At 52.4% G+C, this 27,913-nt stretch overlaps 1 protein-coding gene, 1 long non-coding RNA gene and 1 pseudogene across 3 annotated transcripts; 2 read left to right on the forward strand and 1 right to left on the reverse strand.

Annotated features, from left to right (window-relative positions):
* Positions 1–1,103: 1,103 nt before the first annotated feature.
* LOC311583661 (large neutral amino acids transporter small subunit 1-like) lies at positions 1,104–27,218 on the reverse strand. The gene is made up of 10 exons (XM_084757444.1): positions 26,469–27,218; positions 21,242–21,379; positions 8,519–8,624; positions 7,661–7,705; positions 6,839–6,962; positions 5,996–6,099; positions 5,587–5,683; positions 4,416–4,565; positions 3,061–3,238; positions 1,104–2,242 (listed from the first exon to the last, which is right to left on the reverse strand). The coding sequence occupies exons 1-10, from the start codon at positions 27,019–27,021 to the stop codon at positions 2,187–2,189; spliced, it is 1,551 nt and encodes a 516-aa protein (XP_084613570.1). The 5' UTR covers positions 27,022–27,218; the 3' UTR covers positions 1,104–2,186.
* On the forward strand, positions 3,193–5,580 carry LOC311583663. Its single transcript, XR_014774627.1, has 3 exons — positions 3,193–3,258; positions 4,385–4,585; positions 4,720–5,580. It is a non-coding gene; the product is annotated as an uncharacterized lncRNA (long non-coding RNA).
* On the forward strand, positions 8,631–16,624 carry LOC311583662 (small ribosomal subunit protein uS5-like; annotated as a pseudogene). The gene has a single exon. The product of its transcript is annotated as a small ribosomal subunit protein uS5-like (transcript).
* Positions 27,219–27,913: the final 695 nt, after the last annotated feature.

Genomic DNA, 27,913 nt, shown 5'->3' on the forward strand with positions numbered 1-27,913 from the left:
TGCCAACCAACCATGTTGCTGTTGTCTTAAGTTGTTTTCACCCGGGCAGCTGTGATGAACAGGGTTTGCTTAGTCTGCCAGGCACAGGGTTTCCTGGCCTTCCCTCTTGATTAAGAGGGCACCTCAATTGAGAGAAACACCTCCGTAAGACTGGCCTGTGTGGAGCTGGAGAGATGGCTCAGCTTAACATATTTTCCTAAGTGCGTATGTTGCTCTTCCAGAGGATTCAGGATTTATTCTGTGCACCCACATGGTGGCTCATAGCTGTTTGGTTTTTGTGGACACCAGGCAGGCACACCATGCACAGACATACATTCATGCAAAACATCTACACACAAAAAAGGATACATTTTTAAAAACCAGCTTGTCGGCAAGTCTGTGGGGGTACTGTCTTGATTAGTAATTGATGTAGGAGGAGCCAGCCCACTGAGGGCAGTCCCATACCTAGGCAGATGGTCCTGGGTTGTTAAGAAAGCAAGCTGAACAAACTGCAGAAAACAAGCCAGGAAGTGGCTTTCCTCCTTGTCTCTACGCTCAACAAAATGGTTGAGGGGTCAGGGCTTGCAAACAAAACCTTACAGATGGCAGCCCTCAGGACATCAGAAGTAGGAACAAGCAGGGCCTGGGTCAGCACCATGGACATGGCCAAGAGCCCCTGCCCTTTGAACCCAGGTTGGGTCTGGGGATGTACCCTGGGATGGGAATGGGTCCCTGATCTGACTTGCAGGGAAGACGCCCCAGTTCAGGTCTCTGGGAGAGCCTTCAAGAGCTACTCTAACCTTAACCTCCCAGGGAACCCCAGAAGCATAGAGGAGAGGTCAGGGCGGTCAGCAGGAAAGGCCACCACCATGCAAGAGCTGCCGAGCAGTCCACCCTCAGGGAGCCATGGCTGGGCCAGCAGGAGAATTTTACATCCTGGAGTCCCTCTAAGCAGAGGAACAGCTTCGCTAGATGGGATGGCTGGAGCCCAACTGTCCGCCCAGTGGACGGGAAGCCTGTAGGGTGGCCCCACACAGGAAGGACGACAGCATGCAGCCAGCAGCTTTCACACCCAGGAAGCTGGAGTGGTCCTGCCACGTGAGTGACACAGAGCAGAGAGGTGCTTGGTGCCTATTCTTCCGTACAGTGGCTACGAGATAAGGAGAGGACAGTGGGGATGTGGCAGAGAGCTGCTGGCGGTCACTGTGGAAGGTGGACAGGTGTGTGGGAGACCACGGTGCTGGTCACGGTCAGCCTTCCTGGTCCTTTTATAAGAGGGGAGGGGTGGTGCTGTGTCTGCAAGGGCCAGAGCACAACAGCCCCTTGAATGACACAGCCTGCCAGTGGGCACAAGAGCACATGGCGCTGCGGGGGACAGCTGGCAGCCAGCTCTTCCTATGAGCTGCCAGCTATGGCAGCCAGCTGCTTAGGGGTTACAGCTGGAAAGAGTTCCTCCATGTGGGGCCAGGGGAAGAGGGATCACCAGGACTTTAAGACGATGAGACCTGAGCTCCACATTTATAACACTGAGCAAGTTACTCAGCAGCAGAGTGCTTGCTTCATTGGAATAAGGCTGGAGTTCCAACTCTAGGATCCCAGACAAACCAAACAAGCCAAACTAGCGTTTGTGCGGTCCATCTGTCAGGCTAGGTCCACAGTGGAGCAGGTAACAGCTGAGTCTCAGTAGTTCTTCCAACCTGGTGACAGTGATGTGGTCCTCTTGAGGCACATGTGCTACTGAACAGCCTTGGGAGAAGAGCTGTGGCCAGCAGCCTTCACATTCAGAGCTGGACTGTTCTGGCCACACATCTAGTGCTCCTTGCTACCCTGTCTTGTTAAAAATATAATAATCGTCTTGGTAGTGTAAACTTGACCAAATGCACGCAACAAAAACAAAAGAAAAAATCAGAGTGGAGAAGGCCAGATGTGGCAGTCCCCGGAGAGTTGGAAAGACCAGGCCTCAGACCACAGCACGCCTTGCGCTGTGCGCTATGTGTAGACGGTTGGCTTCTGGGACCAAGTTCGTACCAGTTTTCTTTCACAGCCACTATGGACACTTGACCATTGGAGGGACAGTGGACGATGCTAGACAGTTGGTGCTGCTCACTGGAGCTGTGGGGAAGGACAGGCCTGGTCGCTGCTTTTCCGAAGGTGAGTTGTCTGAAGCAGTCAGTGTGCACTCTCCCTGTGGCACCCAGGACTTGTGGCTAAGTCTCCTGAGGAACCACCTGTGTGAGCTTCTGGAAGAACACTGTCACGTGGTCTGTGTGGAGAGGACAGGGGTGAGCACAGTGGAAGATGGGGCATGAGCTGGAGGCCAGGGCCCACTGTGCCACTTGCTCTCACCAGCCCATTGATTTTTATTTCTTTATTATTATTATTTTTTTCAAGGCAGGGTTTCTCTGTATAGCCTTGGCTGTCCTGGACTCACATTGTAGACCAGGCTGGCCACAAACTCACAGGGATCCACCTGCTTCTGCCTCCTGAGTGCTGGGATTAAAGGTGTGCACCACCAACGCCTGGCCTACTAGTCCATTTATTAGTTATGGAATTCCAAGAGATGGGCCTGGACAGATGGCTCAGTAGGTCCGCTGCTTGCCTGTGTCCAGGCTTCCACAGTAAGCCTTATACCCACTGGAGCAGTCTCCCTGTTCTGCAGCTTCAAAGGCCTCTAGACCACAGTGCTAGCTCAGGTCTGCATGTACTGCTCTTTCAAGGGCTTTAGGAGGGTGAGACAAGGTCCTCAGTGAACTGGAACCAGTCCTGAGCTGGGTGCCTTAGACACAAGTTTTCCAGGCTCTATCTCTTGTCAGGCCACCGTGTCCAAGCTAGTGGCCAGCAGTGGGGCTTTGCCAGTTGGCAAGGGCAGCTGGCCATGGGATGCCTGCTAAGACCAGTTAGGGTGTCTCACCCTTGTATCCCTGTTACTCTCAATGCCAGCCCACTGTACTAGTGACCCAAACCCTTGCCTAGTGCCACAACGCCTGAGGCCCAGAATGATTCTCTCGGCCTGCTGGGTACCCGCGGCAGGACCCACACTCCTTCACCCCGGTCACCCCCACCCTGGCCGTGCGTACTCACAGATGGCCTTCAGGAGCCACTTGGGTTTGTTCTTCCACCAGACCCCGCAGAAGTAGACAGGCAGCCCACTGAGGACGATGGCAAAGCCAATGGCACACTCTGTGGGTGTCTTCCAGAAGGACACGACAATGAGGAAGAGGCAGGCCAGGATGAAGAACACTGGGAGGATCATGTTCACCTAAGACAGAATGGAGCCATGTAAGCTACCACGCTCTCCTTCCCACATTAGTGCAGGGCCCGTGGGCTACTGCCCCACGGCTGGCATGTGGCCCGGGGCTGTCATCCTCTCTTTTGGGTCTGCCCAGCCACGTCTCCCTAGACCTTGGGCCTTTGCTTTGAAGTAGCTTAACTGCTTCCACCTGGTCCCCTCGGCTGCCCTCAACTGTCATGGGCCTGGGAGAGCACAAGCTTTGTCCTGTTCAGTGTCACTCTGAGCGCAGTACATGGCGCTGGGCTTCCAACTACCGAAAGCTCTCCTGCTATAGAAGGAATGCAAACAGCTAGCCTAGGTTCTTGAGGCTTCCACAGGACAGCAGAGGTCACCTCTGCAGTCCCCACATCAGACATGGAAACCCCTGCCTCCAATACCCACCATGGCCATCTAGCAGGTGAACAGCAGGTTGACCCTTCCCGGAAGACCCTGGCTACCCATCTACAAGCAAGGAATCCTGCTTTCTCAGAACACTTTGTGGCCATAAATGTTCACCACAAAGCCACAGCCTACAACTAGCCAAAGCAGACAGGCTTCTGGCAGAGAAGCTTGTGCGCGGAATGAGCCAGCAGGCAGAGCTCGGCTTTCCTGTGTGGGCTCATGCCAGACTGCAGCCCAGATTCCCACCGGCTTGGACTCCCACTGTGGGTAAAGACTCACTGGAATAGACTCTGACACAGGGGACAATGCCCACAGGTTGTCTGAGCTTCCTACAGACTAGTGGAGGGCAGTCTGACCTCTCTCCCCACAGCCTGGGTGACTGAGGAGCACAAGCCAGCATGGCTGCCGTCTCCCACCAGCTGGCCACCATGTTCCTTGTATTGTTGGTGGAGACCACTGAGTAGGGTCCCAAAGCTCCATGACAGGTGTGATTGGGTCAGCCTTGTGCCCAGGGAGAAGCTGCTGGCCACCACACTGCAAGTCTTAGGACAGCTTTGACACTTGCAGTTACCCCAGCAGCTCAGGTCTCATGTTCCCTTCATATGGTACTCAGCGGTAAGGGAACAGGATCCTTGTTTGCCAAGGAGAGATGGAGGCTGGGTAGCGGAAGACCAGAGGCAGTGCTGGTCCATGGCTCCCTGGATGTAGCCCATCTCTGAAAATGACACCTAGGGACTGAGCGGGGACACTGCCCAATACTCACCTTGATGGGACGCTCCAGCTCAGGCTTCCTGATGCGGAGCCATATCATGCCAATGATAGCCAGGGCCACACACAGCCAGTTGAAGAAGCTGAAGAAGTTGATGATGGAGAAGATGTCCTTGGAGAAGGCGTACATCAGGGTCATGAAACACTGAAAGCAAAGAGGGCCAGGTGAGGGTGCAGGGCTGTCCTGATGGGGGAGGGTATCAGCGGCCACTGGGCAGGAGACCAACATCTCTGCCAGTGTCTGGCTGAGCACACCAACTTGCTCTTGTTTTCTTTCTCTTTTTGTTTTTTCGAGACAGGGTTTCTCTGTGTAGCTGTCCTAGACCTTGCTCTATAGACCAGGCGGTCCTCAAACTCACAGAGATCCGCCTGCCTCTGCCTCCTGAGTGCTGGGATTAAAGGCGTGAGCCACCATGCCCGGCTACTTGCTGCTGTTTTAAGAAGCAACTCTTTTAACTGCATGTGGACCCATGGTCCAGCGCTTTTCAGACTGGAACAGCTAAAGTATCTGTATTGCCTACAGTGGCCTCCCTTGGCAAAATACCCAATGAGGGTGCCTTCCAGCAAAGCATACAACAGAACAGCAAGCTCAAAGTGACGTTGACTAACTGACCACACTTCCTGAAGAACCCTGGTTTCCGACTAAGGAAGTGTGAGACGTAAATGTTTCTTATCTGAGGCTTTCTGGGGTCGGGATGGCTGTTACAGCAACAGAGAAGGTCCATAACTCAACAGATGGGCACAGAAGGAAGAACACTGGAGTCCAACTGAGGGCTGAGGCCATCAACATGGCATGGATGGAGCAGACATCCTGCTGGGCAGGGAATCCACTTCAAATACTTGAGGCTGAGTTATCTTGTCTGTCTGTCTGTCTTTCTCTCTCTTTTCTTTTCTTTCTTTCTTTCTTTCTGTTCTTTGAGACAGGGTTACTCTGTGTAAGTGTGGCTGTCCTGGACTTACTTTGTAGACCAGGCTGGCCTTGAACTCACAGAGCTGAGTTATCTCTTTAGAACCACAGTGGGGTTCTGAACTTTAAATCTGGTGGTGTTGCAGTCTAGTGCAGCCATGTGCACGATACAGTGTTCCCAACTATACACTGCTCTGAGCACAGACATGGGGCCCAGAGCGGTGAGGATAGACAGGGCAGGACCACATGGCAGACTTACTGTGAACATCAGGGAAGGCATAGGTGTCAGGAGCTGTGGGTGAATCATGGAGAGGAGAGAAGGCAGGTGGCCCTCCCTGGATCCCACGAAGAACAGCCTGTGGATGGAGCAGTGGGCAGTCAGCCCTGGCCCCACCACCCAGACATAGAGGGGAGATAGGTGGAGCTGGGTGGGAGGTTGTCAGCTACACTGGGAGGGGCCCATTTGGGCTAACAAGGACAGAAACCTGGGGTTGCACCTCACTTCAGGGTCCCCACGATATGACCTGAATGAACAGCGAGGGTCAGAACAGTTCCTCTGTTCAGGGCCGTCCACTTACTTGATACCTGCTGTGTATCATCAACACAACAGGCAGCCTACGGAAGTGTGGAGCAGCAGAGGCTCCCTCTAGGCTGCTTCAGACACTTACCTTGACGACGTGAACAGAGACCCATTGACCGAGCCAAAACAGGACAAGCCCACAAAGACCGGGATGATCCAGGACATGACTCCCAGGTGGTAGTTCCCAAAATCCTGGACAGACAACACACGGTGAGCGTCAGCCACAGTAGGGTACAGAAAGGTCTCAATTCCAGCCATAGGAGCAGCGTAGTCTGTGACACAGCCTTTGACCTGGCCCGTAGCTGCCCCACACGTCAGGCTTCTGCACGTATCATGCACACACGTAAGGTGCCCAGATCCCTTCCCATGGGACCCGGGGTAATATTGAACAGGTCTCCCTCACTGGGGGCTGCTGCACATCTGCCAGGAGCTTGGTGCAGTGGCTCTTTATGAGCCACGAGCCCAGAGTTAACACTTAAATAAAGGCTAGACAGTGCTGCCTTTCCTCCAGGCAAGCTCAGAAGGACAGCGCAGGAGCTGCAGGGGCTGCTGAGGAACTTGGCTATGCCTTCTGGTGCCATAAATAGTCCAGAGCATGCTCACTGCTGCTGACCCAGCAGCAGCCCCTAAGTCACTGTGGTCCGTGACAGAGCCACCTGTGCCCAGAGCCTGTGACCACCCACATTGTCTTGCCATAAGCATGGCGCTACCTAAGCAGCTGCATTTAAGGCCCCACCCCAACCATGCAGCTAGCCTGGCAACATCCTCTGTGCTCATCTTTAGCAGACACCAGTGATGACCACTAGTCTCCCCAAGTAGGGTGAGACTTGGGCACAAGGGCCAGGCCTGGCTGGCTTGGTCATAGGTCTAGGGAGTGGCCGGCCCAGGAGTGGTCATAGGGCCTAGGAGGAGCTGGTGGGCAGTGTCTTACCACAGCCACAGCCTCAGATGCCAGCATCTGGTCGGGAGAAAGGGTGGTGAAGTAGGCCAGGTTCGTCAGCACATACACCAGTGTAACAATGGGCAAGGAAATGATGATGGCCAGGGGCAGGTTCCTGGGAAGAAGGGGGAGAGATGTCAGTGTGCAGCCAGACCCTAGGGTGAGCAGCCCGGCTCCCTTCCCTTTGCAAGCGGCTCCATGTCTGGGCCTCACTGCTTGGGCAAACAATGGGGATGCCTGTAGTGTTAGCACATGGCTGGACAAACCCACTGGACTTGGGCAGCTGTCCACAGCTGAGGCATAGCTTGCATGACCATCCCGGAAAAACTGCAGATCTTTTTGGTGGCTCCGAGGGCTGAAGAGAGCCAAGACTGCCCAGTGTGAACACTCATAGCCTTACTGAGCGCTGTACACCCCAGACAAGTCTCCGCCAGCTGATGTCCACGGCCAGAAGCCACAGGTACCCATCTCTGGCCTAGAACCAGCCCTATCCCTGCGTCATACTTCCTGTCTGCCCCTGACTCAGCCTTCCACAGAAACTGGGCAGGGAAGGCGGATGCCTGGAGATGGCTCAGCGGTTAAGAGCACTGACTGCTCTTCCAGAGGACCCAGGTTTAATTCCCAGCACCCATATGGCAGCTCACAACTGTCTTTAACTCCAAGATCTGACATCCTCACACAGGCAAAATACCAATGCACATAAAATAAAAATAAATTATTTTTAGAAGCTGGGCAAGGCCCATTACAGGCTCTTATAGTGATAGCCTCTTCTCTCATATTAAGACGAAATGTCTCTGCCATTTCTGTACATACCTGTAGGGGTTGATCATCTCCTCTGTGACAATATTCAGATAGTTCCTAGAAAGCAGGCAACAATATGTCATGTTATACAAACAATCATGGGGGTGAGGGCGAGGTGTTTGAATGACATCAGCCCCTTTAGGCTCATTTATTTGCATGCTCAGTTCCCAGCTAATGATGAACTCCAAGGATTAGGAGACATGGCTTTGTTGAATTGGTTGTGGCTTTTGTGCCACTAAAGCAGGCTATGAAGTTTCAAAAGCTCACATCAGGACCAGGGTATCTCTCCTGCTGCCTGCAGATCAGGAGAGCTGCAGCTCTGTAAAGTTCTCAGCTATGGCTCCAGGGCCACGTATGCTGCTGTGCTCCCTGCCGTGATGGTAAGGGCTTAACCCTTTCAAACTGCAAGCTCCCAATTAGAGTTACCTTGGTCACAGTGTCTCTTTACAGCCACAGAACACTAAGATAGTAACAGATAGGGGTGTCTTCTGCGGGCTTCCCAGGGCTCCTACTGTTGACAGCCCCTGACCAGCGATCACCTTGGAATCAGCTGCTCACTCTGCTCTGTTATTTTGCCAAGTCTATCTGAGGCAAACACACAGCCCATCTGTTAAACAACTCTGTGGGGCTTCGACACCCCAAGTCTCTATACATCTGTCCTGAAAGCAGAGGCCAGGCTGGGCACCCTATGGAGTACTGCAGGTAGGACCCAGCTGTCCCTGCCTGTTCCCTAATGGTAGTGACCTGTAGGTGGCTGTGCAGCTCTTCAAGATGTTCCTTGTGGTCTTTGCATGGTTAGGGCACTGATATTCTGTGTACATCAGGACCATGTGTCCCCAGGCCATGGGTCTTAGACATTCCAGAACCTACCATCCTCCATAGGCAAAGAGGCCACTGTACAATGCCAACACAATGTTCCCCACGTCCAGCTTGGTGCCGTCAAAAGATAATTTGGAGCGCAGGTTGGACATATCACCTGAAAGAAAACAATGCCAGTTAGAGGATCTGGACAGAGGTAACACTGCAATATTTCTGCCACAAAATACTCTAACAAACAGAAGCTCAGAGTGCAGACTTTTCACTGCAGCTGACTGCACACATGTAGCTGTTTGATCACCTCCTACCCTGGCTATAAGCCCACGAGATCGCTGTAGACTTAGGACAGGCAAACAGGTCAGGAGCAGGCAGTCCCGTGACCCTTCAGGATGTCCCTCACATAGCTCACAAAAGTTTTAGGACTACATGGAAACTAGGGCTGCCACCTTGACCCCTTGCTATGAAGCTGAGGAGACCTTGGTCCAGGGCTGCTAGGAATTAAGTGAGAAGAACTCACCCACAGATAAGGACAGGGTAATGTGACAGAGCCAAGACACCTTGCTTGGAGGAGAGGCCACTTCACTTAGTTCATATCAGCCCTTGCATTTCCCAGTGGTATCACCAGACTTAGGATCCATTCACTCAGATGATCATACAGCCCAGACTCCAGGTGTGCTCTGACTATCTTCCAGAGTTGGTGACTTCCCAGATGAAGCAGAGATAGACCTGTTTTTTAGGATCTCAAGTGCAGGATTGGAATGGTCTCGTGAGAGAACAGGTGAGGTTAATCCACTAGAAGACCAAGCACCTCCTGCAGGAGCTTGATTATTGCCAGCTGAAAAGATCCTGTGAACAGACTCTGGGAGGAGATACATAAATGAGCCCAGAATGGAGGCGGGGCTTTTTGGAGACTTGGGATAGTTTTGGGTGTTCATCGCTGCCCTTCAAGACGCTCCTAGAGAGAACCGCTCGAGGGAAGGCTTTGGGGCTCCGCCTCCTGCTGAGGTTCTGGGTTCTGGGTACTCTAGGTTCCAGCAGAAGAAATCCTGTGGCTCTCGCCCGGAGAATCGTTCCTCGGAACTGATATCCTTATGGTTTTGTTATTGTGTCCATTAATCCTCATTTCCTATTGTTTTGGTTAGTCTGGTTGTAAGTGCCGTATGCTCGGTCACTAAGTTGTTAATAAGGCCGGGCGCGGTGGCGCATGCCTTTAATCCCAGCACTCGGGAGTCAGAGGCAGGCGGATCTCTGTGAGTTCGAGTCTAGCCTTGTCTACAAAGTGAGTCCAGGACAGCCAAGGCTACATAGAGAGACCCTGTCTCAAAAAACCAAACCAAAAAAAAAAAAAAATCAAAACTAAGTTGTTAATAAAATATATTGGTTAAGAAAAGTGGCACCCAACGTGGGGCCCAATGAGTTCCACAGTTTCTAATGGTATGACAGAAGATTCAGAATTCGAAGGTACAGAAATGCTGTTTCAGGGTATCAGCAAAGTCGCAACTACCATTGCAAAACTCTTTCCTGCCTTATACTTAGAAGGAATTCCCTGTTTTTTCATTGTTCTTTTATTGTATTTCACTTTTAGAAGGAAGGCTAGTAACATAGAAAAGCCAGAAAGGGCAATAAATTCTATCCTTTTGGAAAAGATTGCAAATTTGACTGGACAGATGGAAAGACTGAGGAAAGAAACAATAAGCTCTATCCTTTTGGAAAGAATTACTGACTTGACTGAACAAATGGGCAAAATGCAGAAAAAACTGGAAAGGCTGGAAAAGCAGAAGCCATGTTTGGTTTAAAAGCATGGAGGTCAAAAACCAGAGGAAAAGGAAGGCAGACAGACCAAAAGGTCTTTGGAGGAAAATGTCCCGGTGGAGGACACCTCCAGAGTCGCCGAGACACCTTCAACTTTTCCAGTCACTGTAAGACGTGCCAGTGCAAAATGGTGCTCAGGGTTATGACGAAATGGCCTGGCATCCTGTAGACATGATGTATTTAAAACATTTTAAGGAATCCGTCGTCAAATATGGTATGCATTGTGCCTTCATTAAACAAATGTTAAACAGCTGGGCCACGCAGAATAGACTTGTTTCCCAAGATTGGAAAAATTTAGTTGCAGGCGGTATTGGAATCAGCACAACAGTTACAGTGGTTATCATGGTGGCGAACAGAGGCTGTAAGAATAGAACAAGAAAATAGGACACAGGGAATAAATATTAATAGAGATCAATTGCTTGGTGAAGGACAATATGCTAACTTAAGAGAACAAATTCAATCTGAAGATAGAGTGATTGAACAGTATCGTAAGGCAGCCTTGAGAGCCGGGAGCTGGTAGAAGAACCTGGGAAAACAACTATTCCATTTACTAACGTGTTCCAAGGACCTCTGGATCCCTTTACAGAATTTTTGTAGAGATTAGGATCTGCTGTGGATAAGATGTTGCCAGATTCTGACAACAAACAGGCATTAAAACTTATCATGGCTTATGAGAATGCAAATACTGAATGTAAGAGGGTGCTTAGACCATTAAAGGAAAGAGGCACTCCACTAGATGACTGGGTAAAAGAGACAGTTAATATTAACTCAGGAATATCAAAATAATATTGTGCGACAAGCTTTAGCCAGAGAGACCAGATATCATAATATTCGGTGCTTTAATTGTGGTAAAATTGGTCATGTGCAAAGAAACTGGGAGAAAACATAACTCGTAGGAGAGAACAAGGAGGTTCTGGTAATGAGGTACCAAGACTCCCAGGGCACTGTAGTCACTGTGGGAAAGGGAAACATTGTCAGTCTAAGAGAGATGTGCAAGGCATTATCTTGCCGACGGGAAATGGCAGGAGGGGGCCATCGGCTCAGGCCCCCGTAAACAATGCCAGCTGAATTCCTTTGGTCAGTCCAGAAGTGACAAACCCACAGGAAAATGGGAACTGAGTATTAGTGATCTAATGCATGCCACTGAAGGCAGGGCAGCCTTTGATCTGGCTTCAAATATGTCTCCTTACCCTATCTCCTCAGGTTGAATGTTACAAATTAAATACTGGTGTTTTCGGTCCTTTGCCTTCAGGCACAGTAGGAATGGTTCTGGGAAGAAGTGGGCTGACTTCTCAGGGTTTTATTATGCATCCTGGTATTATAGATGGAGACTCTAAGGAGGAAATAAAAATCATGGCATGTGTAAAAAAGGAGATGAAAATCAATGCCGGGGATAAAATTGCTTTACTCCTACTGTTTCCTACATTAAGGGCAAAGCCGCTCCAGTGGAAAGGACTGGTGCGTTCGGAAGCACCGGGAGACGTGTGTTCTGGCAAACAGTAATTAATGATCAGAGACCTAAGTTAGTTATACATCTGAATGGTGTTAAGATAGAAGGCTTGGTCGACAGCTGAGCCGATGTGTCAATCATTGGTCAGAAGTCTTGGCACCAAAATTGGCCACTTAAGAAAGTTTATACAGAAATTGTAGGAATTGGTAAGTTATCTCAAATAAAACAAAGTGTGCAGTGGCTTGAGTGTGTGGGACCAGAAGGGCAGACAGGGAGGCTGAAACCCTATGTGGCTGACATTCCCATAAATCTATGGGGAAGAGATCTCTTCCAACAATGGGGTACTCAGATTACTATTCCTGCAAATACAGAGATAAACAATGTTGAAAATATGGGTGAATTGGTACACGCTTCTGGGGAAGAGATTAATGTAAGTGATCAGGGGCAACCACAAGCTATGCCCACTGACCAACCTCAGAACTCTTCAGGTTTAGAGTGTCAAAATTTATAAGAGGGGCCACTGCTGAGATACCAACAGCCCTGCCCCTAAAGTGGATTTCAAACAGACCTGTATGGCAGGAGCAGTGGCCCTTAACAAAAGAAAAGTTGCAGGCGCTTCACTGTTTAGTGAAAGAGCAGCTGGAGGCTCAACACATCGAAGAATCTTCCAGTCCCTGGAATTCCCCTGTGTTTGTGGTAAGAAAGAAATCAGGTGGATGGAGAATGATAACAGATTCGAGGGCCATAAACAAGGTGATTCAACCCATGGGTTCGCTTCAACCTGGAATTCCTTTGCCTTCCTTGTTACCTCGGTCTTGGCATATAATTACAATTGATTTAAAAGATTGCTTTTTCACCATACCTCTGCATGAGAAGGACAGGGAAAGGTTTGCTTTCTCAGTACCTACTCTGAACAGTAATTCTCCAATGAAGAGAGATCATTGGAAGGTACTTCCACAGGGAATGTTGAATAGCCCAACTTTATGCCAGTATTTTGTGCAACAACCTTTAGAAATAATTCGTAGGCAGTTTCCTCAATCTATTGTATACCATTACATGGATGATATTCTGCTAGCTGATTCTGATCCTAGTGTTGTAGAAAAAAATGTTTCAGGCTTCTTCTTCCTCGGGAAAACACCAAATGGCGGATGAGCCCGGAGGACCCGGGGGGGGGGGGCCAGGGTCAGGAGGGCGAGGTGGCTTCCTCGGAGGAAGCGGTCTTAGGGGCCGCGGTCATAGCCGAGGCCGTGGTCGAGGCCACGGGGCTCGTGGAGGGAAAGCCGAAGAGAAGGAATGGATCCCCGTCACCAAGCTGGGCTGCCTGGTTAAGGATATGAAGATCAAGTCCTTGGAGGAGATTTATCTGTTCTCCCTGCCCATTGAGGAATCCGAGATTATTGATTTTTTTTCTTGGGCGCATCTCAAAAGGATGAGGTTCTCAAGATCATGCCAGTGCAGAAGCAGACACGAGCTGGCCAGTGGACCAGGTTCAAGGCTTTTGTCGTTATTGGGTACTACAACAGTCACGTTGGTCTTGATGTTAAGTGCTCCAAGGAGGTAGCCACTGCTATTCGAGGGGCCATCATCTTGGCCAAGCTTTCCATTGTCCCTATGCAGAGAGGCTTCCTGGGGGAACAAGACTGGCAAGCCACACACTGTTCCATGCAAGGTGACAGGCCGCTGTGGCTCTGTTTTGGTGCGTCTCATTCCTGCCCCCAGAGGCCCTGGCATTGTCTCAGCTCTTGTGCCCAAGAAGCTACTGATGATGGCCGGTATTGATGACTGCTACACATCAGCCAAGGACTATACTGCCACCCTGGGCAACTTTGCCAAGGCCACTTTTGATGCCATTTCCAAGACCTACAGCTACCTGACACCCGATCTCTAGAAAGAAACTGTGTTCACCAAGTCTCCTTATCAGGAATTCACTGATCATCTTGTGCAAACCCACACCAGAGTGGGTCCAGAGGACCCAGGCTCCAGCTGTGGCAACCACATAAGGGCTTTTAAAAAAAAAAAAGTGGATTAATTCTGTTTAAAAAAAAAAAGAAAAAAAGAAAGAAAAGATGTTTCAGGAAGCACAAAGAATTCTGCCATGCTGGGGATTACAGATTGCTGTGGAAAAAATACAAAGAGGAGATTCAATTACCTATTTAGGTTATAAAATAACTTCTTAAGACATCAGGCCAGCTGCCCTGGGGCCAGGCTGCCTGCCTCATACCCCAGGGTCAAGGTCACCAAAGGACCTTGTGAAGAAGGTCTCCACAGAATGTCTTTCAGCCCTGTGTCAGGGCGTGACTATGGAGGAAGGCTTGGACTAGCGTTTCATGGTCTTCTGGATGTGTGGGCATGATTCTGTTTTGCAGTCTGAGCTAAGGCTGTCCTGGGCTTCCCACCTCCCTCACCCCCCACATTAGGCCTAGTCTTCTGAGAAGAGCATTATCCACTTCCCCATCTGCCTGGGTCCTGGTCACAGGGTAGTCAGAAGCTGGTTTGTGGTGAGCAGTTCAGGGCAGCTCAGGACAGGGCACCTTCAAAAGTGCCTCCCACAACCCAGGGCACTCCCCTTGCGCTCTGCAATGGAATGTTTTGGAACAAGGAGAGTCTTTATGTTCATAGGCCCAACCCACACATCTCCACTCGAGGGAGCATTTCTCCTATCAGTTGGGAAACCAAGGCACAGAGCAGCTGTGCAGGACACATGAGGATCTGTCAGCTATGTAAGCATCCAAGCTGCTACCCTTTAAGGGATGGGGACAAGTGCCAGACACTGGAAAAGTGACCAGAACCCACCCTGGGTCAACACAGACAGCTTTAGCCTGGACTCCACAAGTACCTTGAAATATACCCCAGTCACTCGAGCTGAGAACACGCACAGGCTCAGGACACTATGAATGACATAAGTTCAGTGTTTGCCCTGAGGACAACACCATGCTTGGGTCACTATGTGTGACTGCAAGTGCTGCCAGAATGTTATGTCCCAGCTGTCTCATGTGTCAAGCACTCCTGAATAGCTGCTGTGACAAGACACTGTCTTGAGAATCTCCGTGGCTCTATTCCCGGGAACACACGAGCCTGGCTATCCTTGGGGACCCAGTACTGCAGGAGGACTCCGGGAGAAATAACAGCCCAGACTGTGAGATCTTTAGTACAATGGGCAGGATGCCTGCTTCTTGTCCATCCTGGGTAGAGGTGCCAGGAGGATTGGTTGAAATCCTTCAGCAGACAGTTCTCTGCCAGGGACGCACGGTTTGGACCAGCATGCCCATCTCAAATCTATAGCCATCCTTTACCATGGAGAGGATGGAGGGGAGCACCACACTCCAGTGATGTGTCAGGGCTTACGGCATTCAGCCTGGCCTGCGACAGGCTGGGTGTAGTGCCTGCAGCCTATGCTGCACAGTGGCTCAGGACTGGAGTCCGCAGCTTCCCTGGATGTCTGTGTAAACAGCTTTCTCTTCATAGGCACCATGGGATGGGCAGCAGATCTGCTAGGTTGGAGTCTCACAAGCTGTTCCAAGGCCGGACTGACTCAAGGATGTCCTCACTGTACCCGGTCACCTTTCGACTGCAGTCCACCTTGGTGGCTTGAGGGGCTGTGGGAGTGGCCACACCCACCTATCTGATACTGACAGGCAGCTGGCTCCCTTTTGCCTGATTCCAGTGGCTTACAAGAGGAAAACAGACAGGCACCGAGTTGGAAGTGGGGCAGGGCTGGGGTTTAGATGTAACTGCCCCACCTTAACCTGGAAACCTTGAGGTTATCACATCTCCAGGTGGGGGTGGGGGTGGGGGTGGGGATAGGGGCAGCGGACACTAGTGGCACAGATCAGAGATGCTGCTCAATGAATGTGTTCAACATGGCCTCCACAGTTCAAGGAGGCACTGCCAGGCCCTAGGCAGACGCCCTCAGTCCTATTTGCCAGACCCATTCAGGACCGATGTGTGTCCACAAACAATGGACTAAATAAGAGTTGGATAACTTAACAGCAGCAGGGGCAGGGCAGCCCCGCAGGGCCGCCCACTGCCTCTTTCCTCTCGAGCCACTGTAAAAAGAGAGATGAGCGGGCCAGCTTACAGTGTTAATGGTACAGGTTGGCTGGGGCCAGAGAATTCCAACAGCTACGATCCTTCCCCTGGGCTTGCGGACCATCTCAGAGCCCCTACTCCCACTCTGGCTATGTCAGGTGAGGCCTGGCTGGCAGGCCTCCCATCCTCAGCCATAAAATGCACCTCTCCACGGGGCTGACAGCACGGCTGTGAGAAGCTATGCATAAGCACAGCCCCTAGCAGGGTGCAGCCCTAGACACCATCAGAGTCCTCTATAGAGCAGGAGACGCTAGGGAGCTGGGGTGGCTGGGGTGGTAATGCTCAAGACCCCAGGAAGAGGACTTTAGGGATGAGTAGTACAAAGGCAGTGTGTCACACACACTGTGACCATGGGAACCCACCCCAGTACCCAGCCTTCCCTGACAGATGCCTGCTGAGGTATCCACAACTGTGGAGTGCACACTGGGAAGGGACAGGGTTGGCCTCCTTCCTATCCTCGGGACATGCCTGTCTTGCAGCCTGACTCAGGACAGAGACTCCCCAAGGCTGGTGTGTCCTGAGATCTGCCTGCCCCTGGTATATCAGAGATTGGGAGGAAAGACCATGTCACTAACTCACCTGGGCCCCAGGCATGGAAGAATTAGTTATCCTGAGATAGGGTCCACTCTAAGACAGCAGAGCTGGCAGGCAGGAGAAAGCTAGGCCACTGTGCTCCTGTGGGGCTAGCTGAAGTTTCACCCAGCCATAGCACCCCCACAGCCAACCTCAACCCAAGGGCAGTGTCGCAGTGAGCCTACTTTCTGTCCCCTACAGGCTCCGGGGCCACATGCATATATCAGTTAATGGCATGAGTGACAGCTGTGAACTAATGGGCTCCAGACCCAACAAGGATCCTCTTCAGACCCAGGAAACAGATGAGGAAGCCATGTGGCCTGCCGCTCTGGGGGTGGCCAAGCCTACCATGCATCTGGACCATGTAGAGGCCTTGGGCATGATGCAGCTCCACAACCCTCCAGACCCTAAGTTGCCCAGTGGAGCTGAGGCAACCCTGGGGCACCCAGGTGACACCCTCTCCCATCATGCCCTCAGGCTTCCCTTGAATAGCTTTGGAGGCTCCAGGCTGCTTATTCTGCCTTCTGTTCACAGAGCGGCTCAAGTGCTAGCTCAGATCCTGGTGTGTTTATCTGCATATGGACACTGAACCCCTAAGGGAAGTGAAAAGAGACTTTAGACATGGTTCTGGTGCCAAAATACACACAGTGCTTCTATGTGAAGAGACCCCAGAGATGACTCCCTACCCACTGAGAACACAAAAGGAGTTACCCATGAACTGGGCAGCTCTCAGTCGGCCAGCCCTGCCTACTACTGCTACCTTTGTCCTTGCAGGTCCCACCTGAGCTCTGGAGAGTGCTGCTGATCCAGGCCACCTTGCTGGCCACTCCAGAACGTGGCTATCAGCCTTCCCACAACATGATGCAGCAAGCAGCTGCACCTCGGCACTCTGACACAGCACTGCGACCCTGCATTCTGTGCCCATGAACTGCAGGACCCAGGACATGACGCCTCACCTCTCTGATCGTAGGGCACCTCACTAAGAGACAGGTGACAATCCCAGGGAAACATGGGAAAGGGCTGGTCTCCTCAGCCAGGTGTGGGTCACTGTCCCCTACTGACAAAGGATACACGCAATCGAGTCTACTCGTTGCTGTTGACCTGTGCCAACATATGGGGTGGCACTTTCCCTTTCTCAGATCCCTGGCAGAGCAGGTGACCACTCACTCACAGCTCAGGCTAATGACGATGGTCTCATATTGTATGAATGGTGGGATGGTGACAGCCATTAAAGCCCCCTACCCGACCCCCTGGGCAGTCAATGTGGGAGGAAAGGAGAGGGCTGTAGGGGACACAATCATCTGCAAGCTGTCCCTTACAACCTGCAATGGCCTCAGGAGATGAGTTTATCCTGTTGCTCTGTGGTTCATGCCCAAGCAGAACCATGAGAGAGCTACTTGGTGTCCTCTGATGTCCTGGGCCTGTGGGTGAGCACAAGGGAGGAACCTTCCATAGCCCATTCCCACAGGCGGCCTTGAGAAGGCCTGGCACCCACTCATGTTTTAGGACAGTCTGACTTCCAGCCACAGCCCCTTCAGGGTGCTGAGAGCAATTGTCCGCTTGACTAGAAAGACACAACAGGTCAAGGACGTGGAGTCCCTGACCACCATATCTGTAACCTGTTGTCTCTCTTACTTCCGGTCCTCTGGGCTCTCTCCAGGACCTCTCTGGAGTCACCCTGGCCAACTCACCAATCCCACCCACAATCCAGTCACGGCCAGTCAGGTCTATTGCCAGTCTGGGCATTGTCTGCACGTCTGAAACCATGGATCAAGTGCAGACGCTTTATGATAGCAGCAACAGGCAGAGTTCTCCACAGCCTGCTAGGAACTTGCACTCCCGCTTGGGACCTGGGGAAAGCAAGCGGGTGCTTAGGCCCTTCACGGCCTGGGTCAGAGCCTTATTTAGCTCTGTCTGCAACTCTCTCCCACAGCTCTGTGGCTCCCTGACTGACATCCTCATACAGTGACATGGGCTCTGGACTACTGGCCAAGTCCTCACTGGATCCCACGCAAAGGCCCCGCAGAGATTCTGTGCAAGGCTGGCAGGGTAGATGAGTGATGCCCACAGACAGGTTCATCACCTTTCCTGATGAGAAAATAGCCTGGGCAGCAGGGTCACCTGATGCTGGGGTGGGCAATGAGGAGGCTGCCCAGAGCTAGGTGGAAATGGACACCATGGTTCCAGACCCACAGATGTTTCATCAGAGAAAGTTCATGACCAGAGCCAGGGCCTCTGCCTTCAAGGACCTGGTGACCATCCCAGTCTCCAAGGACTCTGTGTCCAATGGGGTGGGCAAGTGCTCTGAAGAGAGGAGCATGCATTCCAACACTGTGTCCTTCAGAAGCCAAGGTGTCCATCTGGATAACAGACACCCCCCCACCCCGCCCCCTGACCTGCAAAGGAATTTCACAGCCACTGCATTGCGTTCTGGAGCCCAGAACGGAACTGCTGGGGGCGTAGGGTGTGCTTGCCACAGCCACCGGAATTATAAACACATTGTGCATTCAGGCCTGACAAAAGCTCTGCTGTCCCCTTCTCAGGTTTGTTTTTGCTAGCAGCAAGTTCCGGTACTAAATTCCTCACTATATCTCATCACAACAGCCAACCAGGGTCCTCTGCAGACCGCCTACCTCCAGCCACATGCTCTGCCACGTGATGGGCTGTGGGCCCACACTACGGTCCCTCCTGACACTACTTGGCGTGTCCAGGTGACGCTCACTTCCACTCTTTCCCTAGAACTGAACAGAACCTCTGCCCAAGGCCTTGTCTACCAGGATCCCAGAGATGCAACTGGCCTCCTGAGGGCATTTGGCAAGGTGCTGGATGGAACTCTCTGGAGCTCTCTAGAGGCTCCTAGTAGGTGAACAGCAAAGGCCTCAGGCCACTTTGCTGCTGGACTCCCGGTGGGCAGTTCACATACCCGTGGAAAATCCTGCCAGACCGAGCCCACCCCTTGAAGCACCAATGGGGCCATGATCCAGGGTTTCCATCACCTCAAGCACAGTGGCAAATGTGCCAGTCACACATAAACAATGTACAGAGGACCTCTGCCACAGGGAGGGTGTGGAGCTCTTGCAGATAGTGCCCCCTCTGCAGGAGGAGGCCCCACACTTGGGCTTCCCCGAGCACCTGTGAATCCATGTTCAGCACAGTCAGAGAATGGAGCTAATGAAGGCGGCAGCTACTGCCCCTTGGCTGGGTGGTCAGCTTCCTGGACCTAGGCCGTTAGAACCCTGTACACAGAAAGGTGAGAAAGGGGGGCAGACCCAACCAAACCCCAGCTCTAAGCTAAGCCTGCTCTCATCCACTCAGAGAACAGGGTCCCTGCTGCCTCTGCCTGGGGGCAACACCAGGGACCAGGGGCTTCCTCCGCAACTCCTGTAAGTGACCTATGCTGAGAACGGGGGGACTGCTCTGCTCTGCCTCAACCTAAGCAGTGGCCCCACCTCTCTGGGCAGCAATGGCCACCACACAGCACAGCTCTCAGGCAGGAGCTTAGTCAGCCCCTGTCCATGCTTCATTTAGACCACGACAGGGACTGAGACAAATGCGAAGGAGAAAGCACAAACAGTGGCCCTGGGCGGGGCCTGGGCTGCAGCACCTCCACTTCAGTGTACCCCATAAAGGCTGGAATTCAAAACCCAGACATTGTGTTCCTAGCTCCCACACAGGGACTACTTAATAAATCACATGCACTTTTACTGTGGAATATTACAGTTATGAAAGATAGGTGGACAAAGATCCAGGGAGACAGACAGACTTGAGTGTGTGTGTGTGTGTGTGTGTGTGTGTGTGTGTGTGTGTGTGTGTATTAGGGCTTCCAGACAACTGGCAGAGCAGAGCATATGCTGTCAGATTACAGAGAGAGCATTTCTTGTGTGTATATGCCTACCTCCTCCTGCCCTCCTCCCATCAGCCTCAGAAGGCAGCCAGGGAAAGAGACTCAGAGATCCAGACACACCCCGAAGCTCATACAGTGTGTGGCCAAAGCCCAGGCAGTCTTTTTTTTTTTTTTTTTTTTTTTTTTTTTTTTGGTTTTACGAGACAGGGTTTCTCTGTGAAGCCCTGACTGTCCTGGACTCACTTTGTAGACCAGGCTGGCCTTGAACTCACAGTGATCCACCTGCCTCTGCCTCCCGAGTGCTGGGATTAAAGGCGTGCGCCACCACGCCCGGCTGAGCCCAGGCCGTCTTAACCCGACCCTCCTCATGTCAGGCGCGGACTGAGTGGCAGGGTGTATCCCAGGCCTGAGCCCTGGGCTCCCTCCTTACTGGCTCTCCAGCCACTGGGCCCTCATCTGAAGACAGACACTGTGAGGGCTCGCTACCCTGCTCCTGAAGTGACCCCACTCCTGAAAGCACTCACACATGTCATTGAAGCCAAATCCCCATTGCCTGCCAGTCCCTGGACACACAGACATGACAATTAACAAGAAAATCACTGCTGAGAAACACCAAGAAACTTATGGACAGTGGCCAGGTGTGAGAACCCCACAGCCATCTCAAAATGGTGAGACACATCAGGCCCCAGAGAGCACCTCAACATGTAGGACATCCTGGCCATAAAGCAGGGGGAGGGGCATTGTAGTGAGCAAGGCCCAGCCAGACAGAAGCTTTGACACAACTTCCTGCATAGACGGATGGACAATTGGGCCCCCAGAGGCATCACAGACTCTTCCCCACTAGCTAGGGACAGGGTTTTGCATATATTCTCTGAAGTTCAGTCTCCTCTACCACTCAACTTTCCCTGGGGCCAATCAAGGTCGCAGGTGAGGCAGTCAAGGAGCCCCAGGCACACTCCTCACCAGACTGGACACTTAGCAGGTGGCTGTCACACGATGAGTCACTCACCGGTCGCCATTTCCTTCCCTATCTGGATGAAGCCCAGTAGGATGATGAGGGCCAGGGCCAGCAGCTTGGCAGCAGCGAAGGCATCCTGCACGCCGGTAGCAGCCTTCACACTGTAGCAGTTCACAGCCGTGAGCAGCACTGTGGGGAAGGACAGAGAGAGTAAAGCAATGAGTCCCCACAGGGCAGGCAGGGGTCCAGTCCAGGGCTGGGGCACAGAGGAGGTCAGGTGCTCCTGGCTAGGATCCCAGAGGCAAAGCTCTGCCTGCCTGTGGGCTGACTTTTGGGGACTTGTTTTAATAAGCTAGGTGGTTCTTTGTGGCCAGGGTCAAAGGTTAGGAACTTCAACTCTTCAAAGAGCCCGATCTCAAGTGCCCTGGATAGCCTACAGTGAAATCTTTTGTTCTTTCTTTTCAGTTTTTATAGATGGAAGTGGGGAGTCTTATCATGTAGCCCTTGCTGGCTCAACTCAAGATGTTCCTGCCCAAGCTGCCTGAGTGCTGGGATAGCAAGCCTGTTAGACAGCTCTTTTTACTAATTTTTAAAAATTTTACCTGAGCCTTTTGAGTCAGGATCTCACACATGTACACATGTGCAGGGTCTCACACATCTGCCTACACATGGCACCCCAATTCCCCCATCAGTAAGCTATCAAGAAAATATAGGTGAGTTTTGCTCCAGTTACTCAGCAGTTCCTGGAGGAGGGTGGCACTCAGGTGTGTAAGTCCACAGGCAGACCCGGGACTAACTTTACATCTCTAAAGCAGCACTACAGCAGGCTAGCTGTAGTGCAGGTAGGTGTGTGTGCATGTGCACATGCTTTCTGAGTATTTAAGGGCAGACATCAGATGGTGACAAACACTACAATAAACTTGCTGACTGGAGTGAGTTCAGGCCTCACCAGGCCACAGGCTCTGTGTGTGTTGGGGGTAGGGGAGTAGCGGATGGAGCTGCCAGCAACAGACTCCAAGGCTCTCCATCTCTATCAGGTCCAGCAGGTGCAGTCAAAAACAAAAAACCATGAATCCCTGGGCTTAGGGGAGTTGCCAGCTCAATAGGCCTAATAACTCAGGACAGCACTATACAGCACTGTAGGGAGCTGCTCCCCTCAGCAGGTGCATCCTCTGCAACCTCTACCTTAGGCACTGCAGCATGTGTAGACAATCAACCCCATCCTGTTGTGGACCACAAGTCTTGGGGGCTCACAGCTCAAGAGAGAGTCGGGAGCTGGCTCAGGCCATGTCTGTGGCCCTCCGTCTTCCCACACAGCCCAGACTGACAACCTCCAAGGGAACCCAGTAAAGACCCTTCCACTCCCGCAGCCTGAGCTGCTGGCACGAGCAGATGCATGGGCTGAAGGCAGGCCCTCACTGGCCATGAGCAGCTGCCGCACCAAAAGGTCTCAGCAGTGACACATGCTGGCCAGCCCCAAGGGCAGGGTGACTCAGTGTGGATCAGGTTGCACACACCAGGCTCCTGAGAACTGGGATGGGAAATCCTACTAATTCTTTACATAGCAGCAAATCCTGGCAAAGGGGAAGTGTGGGCACAGCCGTACACACTGTACTCACAGAAAAATATTTGGTGAGGACTCATCTGGTGGCTGGTGCTCAGCGATCAGGCTCCCAGCCGACCTGGAGCAGACAGATGTGATGCGGCTAGCTAGCCACTGGGAAAGCAACAGCTCAGAACACTGCTAAACGACAGGGGCTGTTGGGTGTGACTGCTTTAGTTGGGTCAGGCAATGGAAGAACAAAGCTATCTGGGGGCATATCTGACACGGGCATGTTGGTTGCAGGCAGAATGGGCAAGGCCTGGGGCAGGGGCACTATTGTTTTTGTCACAAGACAGGGTCTCTCTGTGTCACCTTGGCTGTCATAGACTTACTCTGGAGACCAGGCTGGCTTTGAACTCACAGTGATCTGCCTGCCTCTGCCTTCTGAGTGCTGGGATTAAAGGCATGCACCACCACACCCGGCTGGACACTACTCTTGAGGCAGCTTCTCACAGCTGTGTCCAGTCATGCTGGCTGGGGTCTATGCTCCCTGAGCCTTGTGGTACCCCATACTACCCCAGATGTGGCTGAGGACAGTGGTGACAATGAGAGGCACCTTAACCTCCAGGACTTCCCAGGGGAACAGACGGGGCTTTCTGTCTAAAGCTCACTCCAGTGGAGATAGTGGCAAGGCGATAAAAGGGAGCCTGGAGAGCTGCCTATAGACACCAGCAAGACAGAGCCCTTCCTCAGGAGTCTAATGAACCTGTGAGCAGCCTGTGCCCCTACGCTAGCAGAACAGACTCCTGGATGTAGTGACCGAGGCTACCCCAGGACCCTGGCATCTGCTACACTGCGCAGAGGCATGGCTGGGTGCTTCCAGCCTACTCCTGCCTCAGTTTCTCTAGCCGTGGCATACAGGAATGACTACATGGACTGCAAAGGGTAAATGCGAGGAAATATGCAGAGGCCAGGTGTGTGCCACACAGAAAACAATGCTGTCGGGTGCTCGCCCTCATCTGTGTCTCAGGGCCTGGGACTGTGGTCACTATGGAGGCACTGGCCACCATTTCTGGACAGAGAATGTGGGCATGCTATGGATTACCCAGTAGTCTATACACCATCTCCAACACCAAAAGGGGGCGGGGGCAGACCTAGAAATGTTTAAATGCCTAATTTCCTAACTGCCCTGGTCACAGGTTCTGTGCACTACACATGTCTGAGTGTCATCTGCTCAGTGTGCATGCACTTTCATTCATGTCTAGCTGGGAAAGACGATTTCAACACTAATTACAAAGCCCTTGGCAGCACTGAGCTCATGGACCCAGACACTGGGGCCACTGGCGCATTAGCACCATCCCAGCCTTTGCCTCAGCTCAGTCATGGCAGCAGCAGTGCCCAGAAACTCCAACACAGGCCTATTAGTGTACGCTAAATAAAGTCCTCCATCCGCACCCCGGCAGGACGGATCCCCATTTTACAGTTACAAGTGGAAGCTCAGAGGGTCTTTTCTCACATCAGAACCACAACGCTCCTACTCTCACTCCAGGTGGGAAGTATCTCAGGGCAGTCTCCAGGCACACGCTGGCTAAGAGTGTCCAAACCCCTGTCCAACTCACTGGTGGAAAGTAGTGAGTTTCCTGGCACTGGAGGATCCATGCCAGGCAGTCTCTACCACTCCTGAGATGCTGAGAAGTGTTCTCCGCTGCCTGTCTCTGCCACCTTAGCAGGCAGGGGGCCCAGCCTCCACCCAGCCGGGAGAAGGACAGGATGCAAGCCTTCACTGCTTCAGACTGGTCAGCAGGCCACGTCCTTCAGACCCTCAAGCCTGGGAAGGTGACACAGGTGGCAGAGGAACAGTGAGCAGGTCACCACCCCGAACCTGGGCTGCATTCTGGAACCTAGGCTGCTGCCCTCCTATGCACCTCAGCAGACAGCCATGGCCCTGTGAGGTTAGCTACATCCCAGCTCCGCCACAATTACACCTCCAGTTTGGAGGGATCTACAGGACAGATCTGGGTGCTGACTAAGTGTCTGGCTAGTTTTATGTCAACTTGACACAAGCTACAGTCATTTGGGTAGAGGTGCTCTTAACTGGAAAAAAAAGCCTCCCCAGTGTTGGGATTAAAGGCGTGTGTCACCATGCTTGGCTACAACCTAACACTTTTTAAATTTTTTTATATATTTATTTTTTAATTTATTCATATTACATTTAGATTTTTAGCCCTTCCCCGGTTTCCTCCCATTCCTCCCTCCCTCCCACTTCCCCCCTTCTCCCCTCCCCTATGTCTGTGATTGAGGGAGACCTCCTCCCCCTATATATGCTCTTAGAATATCGAGTCTCTTCTTGGTAACTTGCTATCCTTCCTTTGAGTGCCGCCAGGCCTCCCCATCCAGGGGACATGGTCAGAAAAGGGGCACTAGAGTTCGTGTGAGAGTCAGATCTCACTGTCCACTCAATGGTGGAGAATATCTTGTTCGTCACCTAGGTCTTGGTAGGGGTTCGAAGTTTATTGCCTATATTCTCCTTGGCTGGTGCCTTAGTTTGAGGAGGACCCCAGGACCCAGATCTGCCTGCCATAAAGTTCTTCTTGTAGGTTTCCAGGACCCTGTGGATCCAACCCAACACTTTTAAGTGTAGCCCTGCAACCCTGTCACCCTCTCCTTGTGTGCATTATCAAGACAGCTCCTAAAACACAGATAGCGTAGCTGCCTAAGCTCATCTGTAAAATTTGAAAGCAACATGATTTTCAGGTTGCTTCTTCCCCTATAAATCCTGAATATTTGCTTCAAATGACTGTTTTCCCCAGTCCTGGGGGTTTACGGGGGGGGGGGGGATCACACAACTGTTTTAGAAAACAGAAGCCAATTTTTCTTGACCTGTAATTCCCGCAAGGGCTACAATCAACAGCTGTTACCGGGCACATCTTGGGAGCCCCAAAACCCCCACACAGACTGCAGCCAAGCTCCAGTCCTATACAGGGCTCTATTGCTCATCCACCCCAAATGAGCAAGCAGCCTTCACTACCACACACAATTTTATGACTACTGTTTTCTTTGAGTCAGCCCATGCACTAATTCCTGACAGGCCGGTTTGAAGAACGTATGTGATCTTTTTTTTTTTTTCAACTGCAATTTCCCTCTTAGCAACCAGTCAGCAACTGAAGCTGAAACAGGAAACTGGCACATCAGCCACTCCACGTGGTGCTTTGAAAGAGGCAGGGGCTATTGCTCTCACCCGGGGCAGGCTAGGTCGCTCGTATCTTACGGAATCAGGTCGGAAAGTGGGATGCCCACCGCGGGGTCAGAGACGGGACCCACGGAGGTCTCACAAAGGCTGCCCCGAAAGTGTAGACACTGTGAATGGGTTAAAGAAAAGCACGTGGGGGCTGGAGATATGGCTCAGAGGTTAAGAGCACTGGCTGCTCTCTTTCAAAGGCCCTGAGTTCAATTCCCAGCAAGCACGTGGTGGCTCACAACCATCTATAATGAGATCTGGTGCCTTCTTCTGGTGTACATGCAGGCAAAATACTGTGTATATATGATAAATAAATAAATTTTTAAAAAAAGAAAGAAAAGAAAAGCACGTGGGTTCTGGAACCCGTGACTTGAACCTGGAACTGCCGAGATGGTCCTGGGATGGACAGATGAAGGATGCTGGGATGAGCACGCGGGACGTAGAAAATCTAAGACACAGGCGCCTGCCCCGCCCTAGCCCGGACCACTACTACTTACACACGCAGAGGCAGGCCACTAGCTTGGCTGCCTCCTCCGGCACCGCACACGTGGGGAAGATCGGCTTGAGCAGGTAGGTGGCGAAGACCAACGCAATGACGTACTGTGAGGAGGGCCGAACGATGAGCAGCTCAATCCAAAGCTTGAGGAAGGCGGGCAGCGAGCCATAGACCTCCAGCATGTAGGCGTAGTCACCGCCCGACTTAGAGATGGTGGTGCCCAGCTCGGCGTAGCAGAGTGCGCCCACGATGGAGAACACGCCGCACACAGCCCACACCACGAGCGACAGTCCCGGCGAGCCCGCTTCCTTGAGCACGCCCGTGGGCGTCACGAAGATGCCTGAGCCGATGATGGTGCCCACGATGATGGCCACACCGTTGAGCATTGTGATGTTGCGCTTCAGGGTCACGCCTTCCACCCTGGAGTTCACGCTGTCCGCGCGCTGCGCCTCCAGCATCTTCTCCCGCGCCTGCCGCTCCTCCGCCGCCGCGGCTGCCTCCGCCGCCGTCTCAGGGCACACTACCCGGCGCCGCTTTGCGCCCGAGCCCGCCATGCTCTTAGCGTTTCCCGCTTAGCCTGGAGGCTTGGGCGCGGCCGAGCAGTTCTCTACCCGCACACTGGGAGATGCTTCTGCTCCCGCGCCGCCCTTTTATCCCCTCCGTTACCTGCCCGCCTGGCCCCGTCCGTCGCCGCCGCCGCCGCCGTTGGTCAGTCAGCGAATGACCTGTCTACCTCTGTCGGCGCGACCCCCTTTTCCGCGGGCCCCCGCCCCCTGGTCTGTTACAGCGCGTGGAGCCTTGAGCCTAGAATGCTAAGTGATGATGTGTATCGTGCGGTGTGTAGCGTGAGACTGGAGTGCAGCACGCGGGTGGGGAGGAGTTGGTTCACTCTTTCTCTCAAGTCCCTCTGTGCTGGATGCCAGGCCGGACGGTGAGGACTTGCTTCTTCTCCTTCTTGCCTCCCCTACCCCAGGTGGAAGCTAGTGGTGCTGAAGACTCCTGTAGGATCAAAGAGCAGAAAGGGTGGTTCAGGGTGCATGCCCACCACCTGCTGGGACTCCAGGCCTTGCCTCAAAGGAAACTTAGCTCACCTGTATCCAATCTGCATATCCGGTGCATCTGGGAGGTGGGGGTTCACATCTGGGAGAAGTGAGGTGGGGAGGGCACGCCTATGGTCCAGCTTGGTCGTGAGATAACAAGTGTGTGAACCGATCCATCAGCTCAGGAAGCAGGGAAGGGAAATAGATCAGGATGGGAGCCAGCCCACTGCTGGACCTAGATAAACATCTGATACCAAGGAGACTCTTGTCAAAAGCTTGCCTCACGTCCACCCAACCTGGAGAAGCAAATTTAGCAAGAGGGAAACCTGCATATTCAGTGGAAGTTAAGATGGGGACCTCTAGCCCATTGTAGCGGTGATGGCCCACGTCTGGACTCCCAGCACTT

The sequence above is a fragment of the Acomys minous genome, assembly GCF_964271855.1.
Source record: "Acomys minous genome assembly, chromosome: 14".
NCBI classification, from domain to species: Eukaryota; Metazoa; Chordata; class Mammalia; order Rodentia; family Muridae; genus Acomys; species Acomys minous.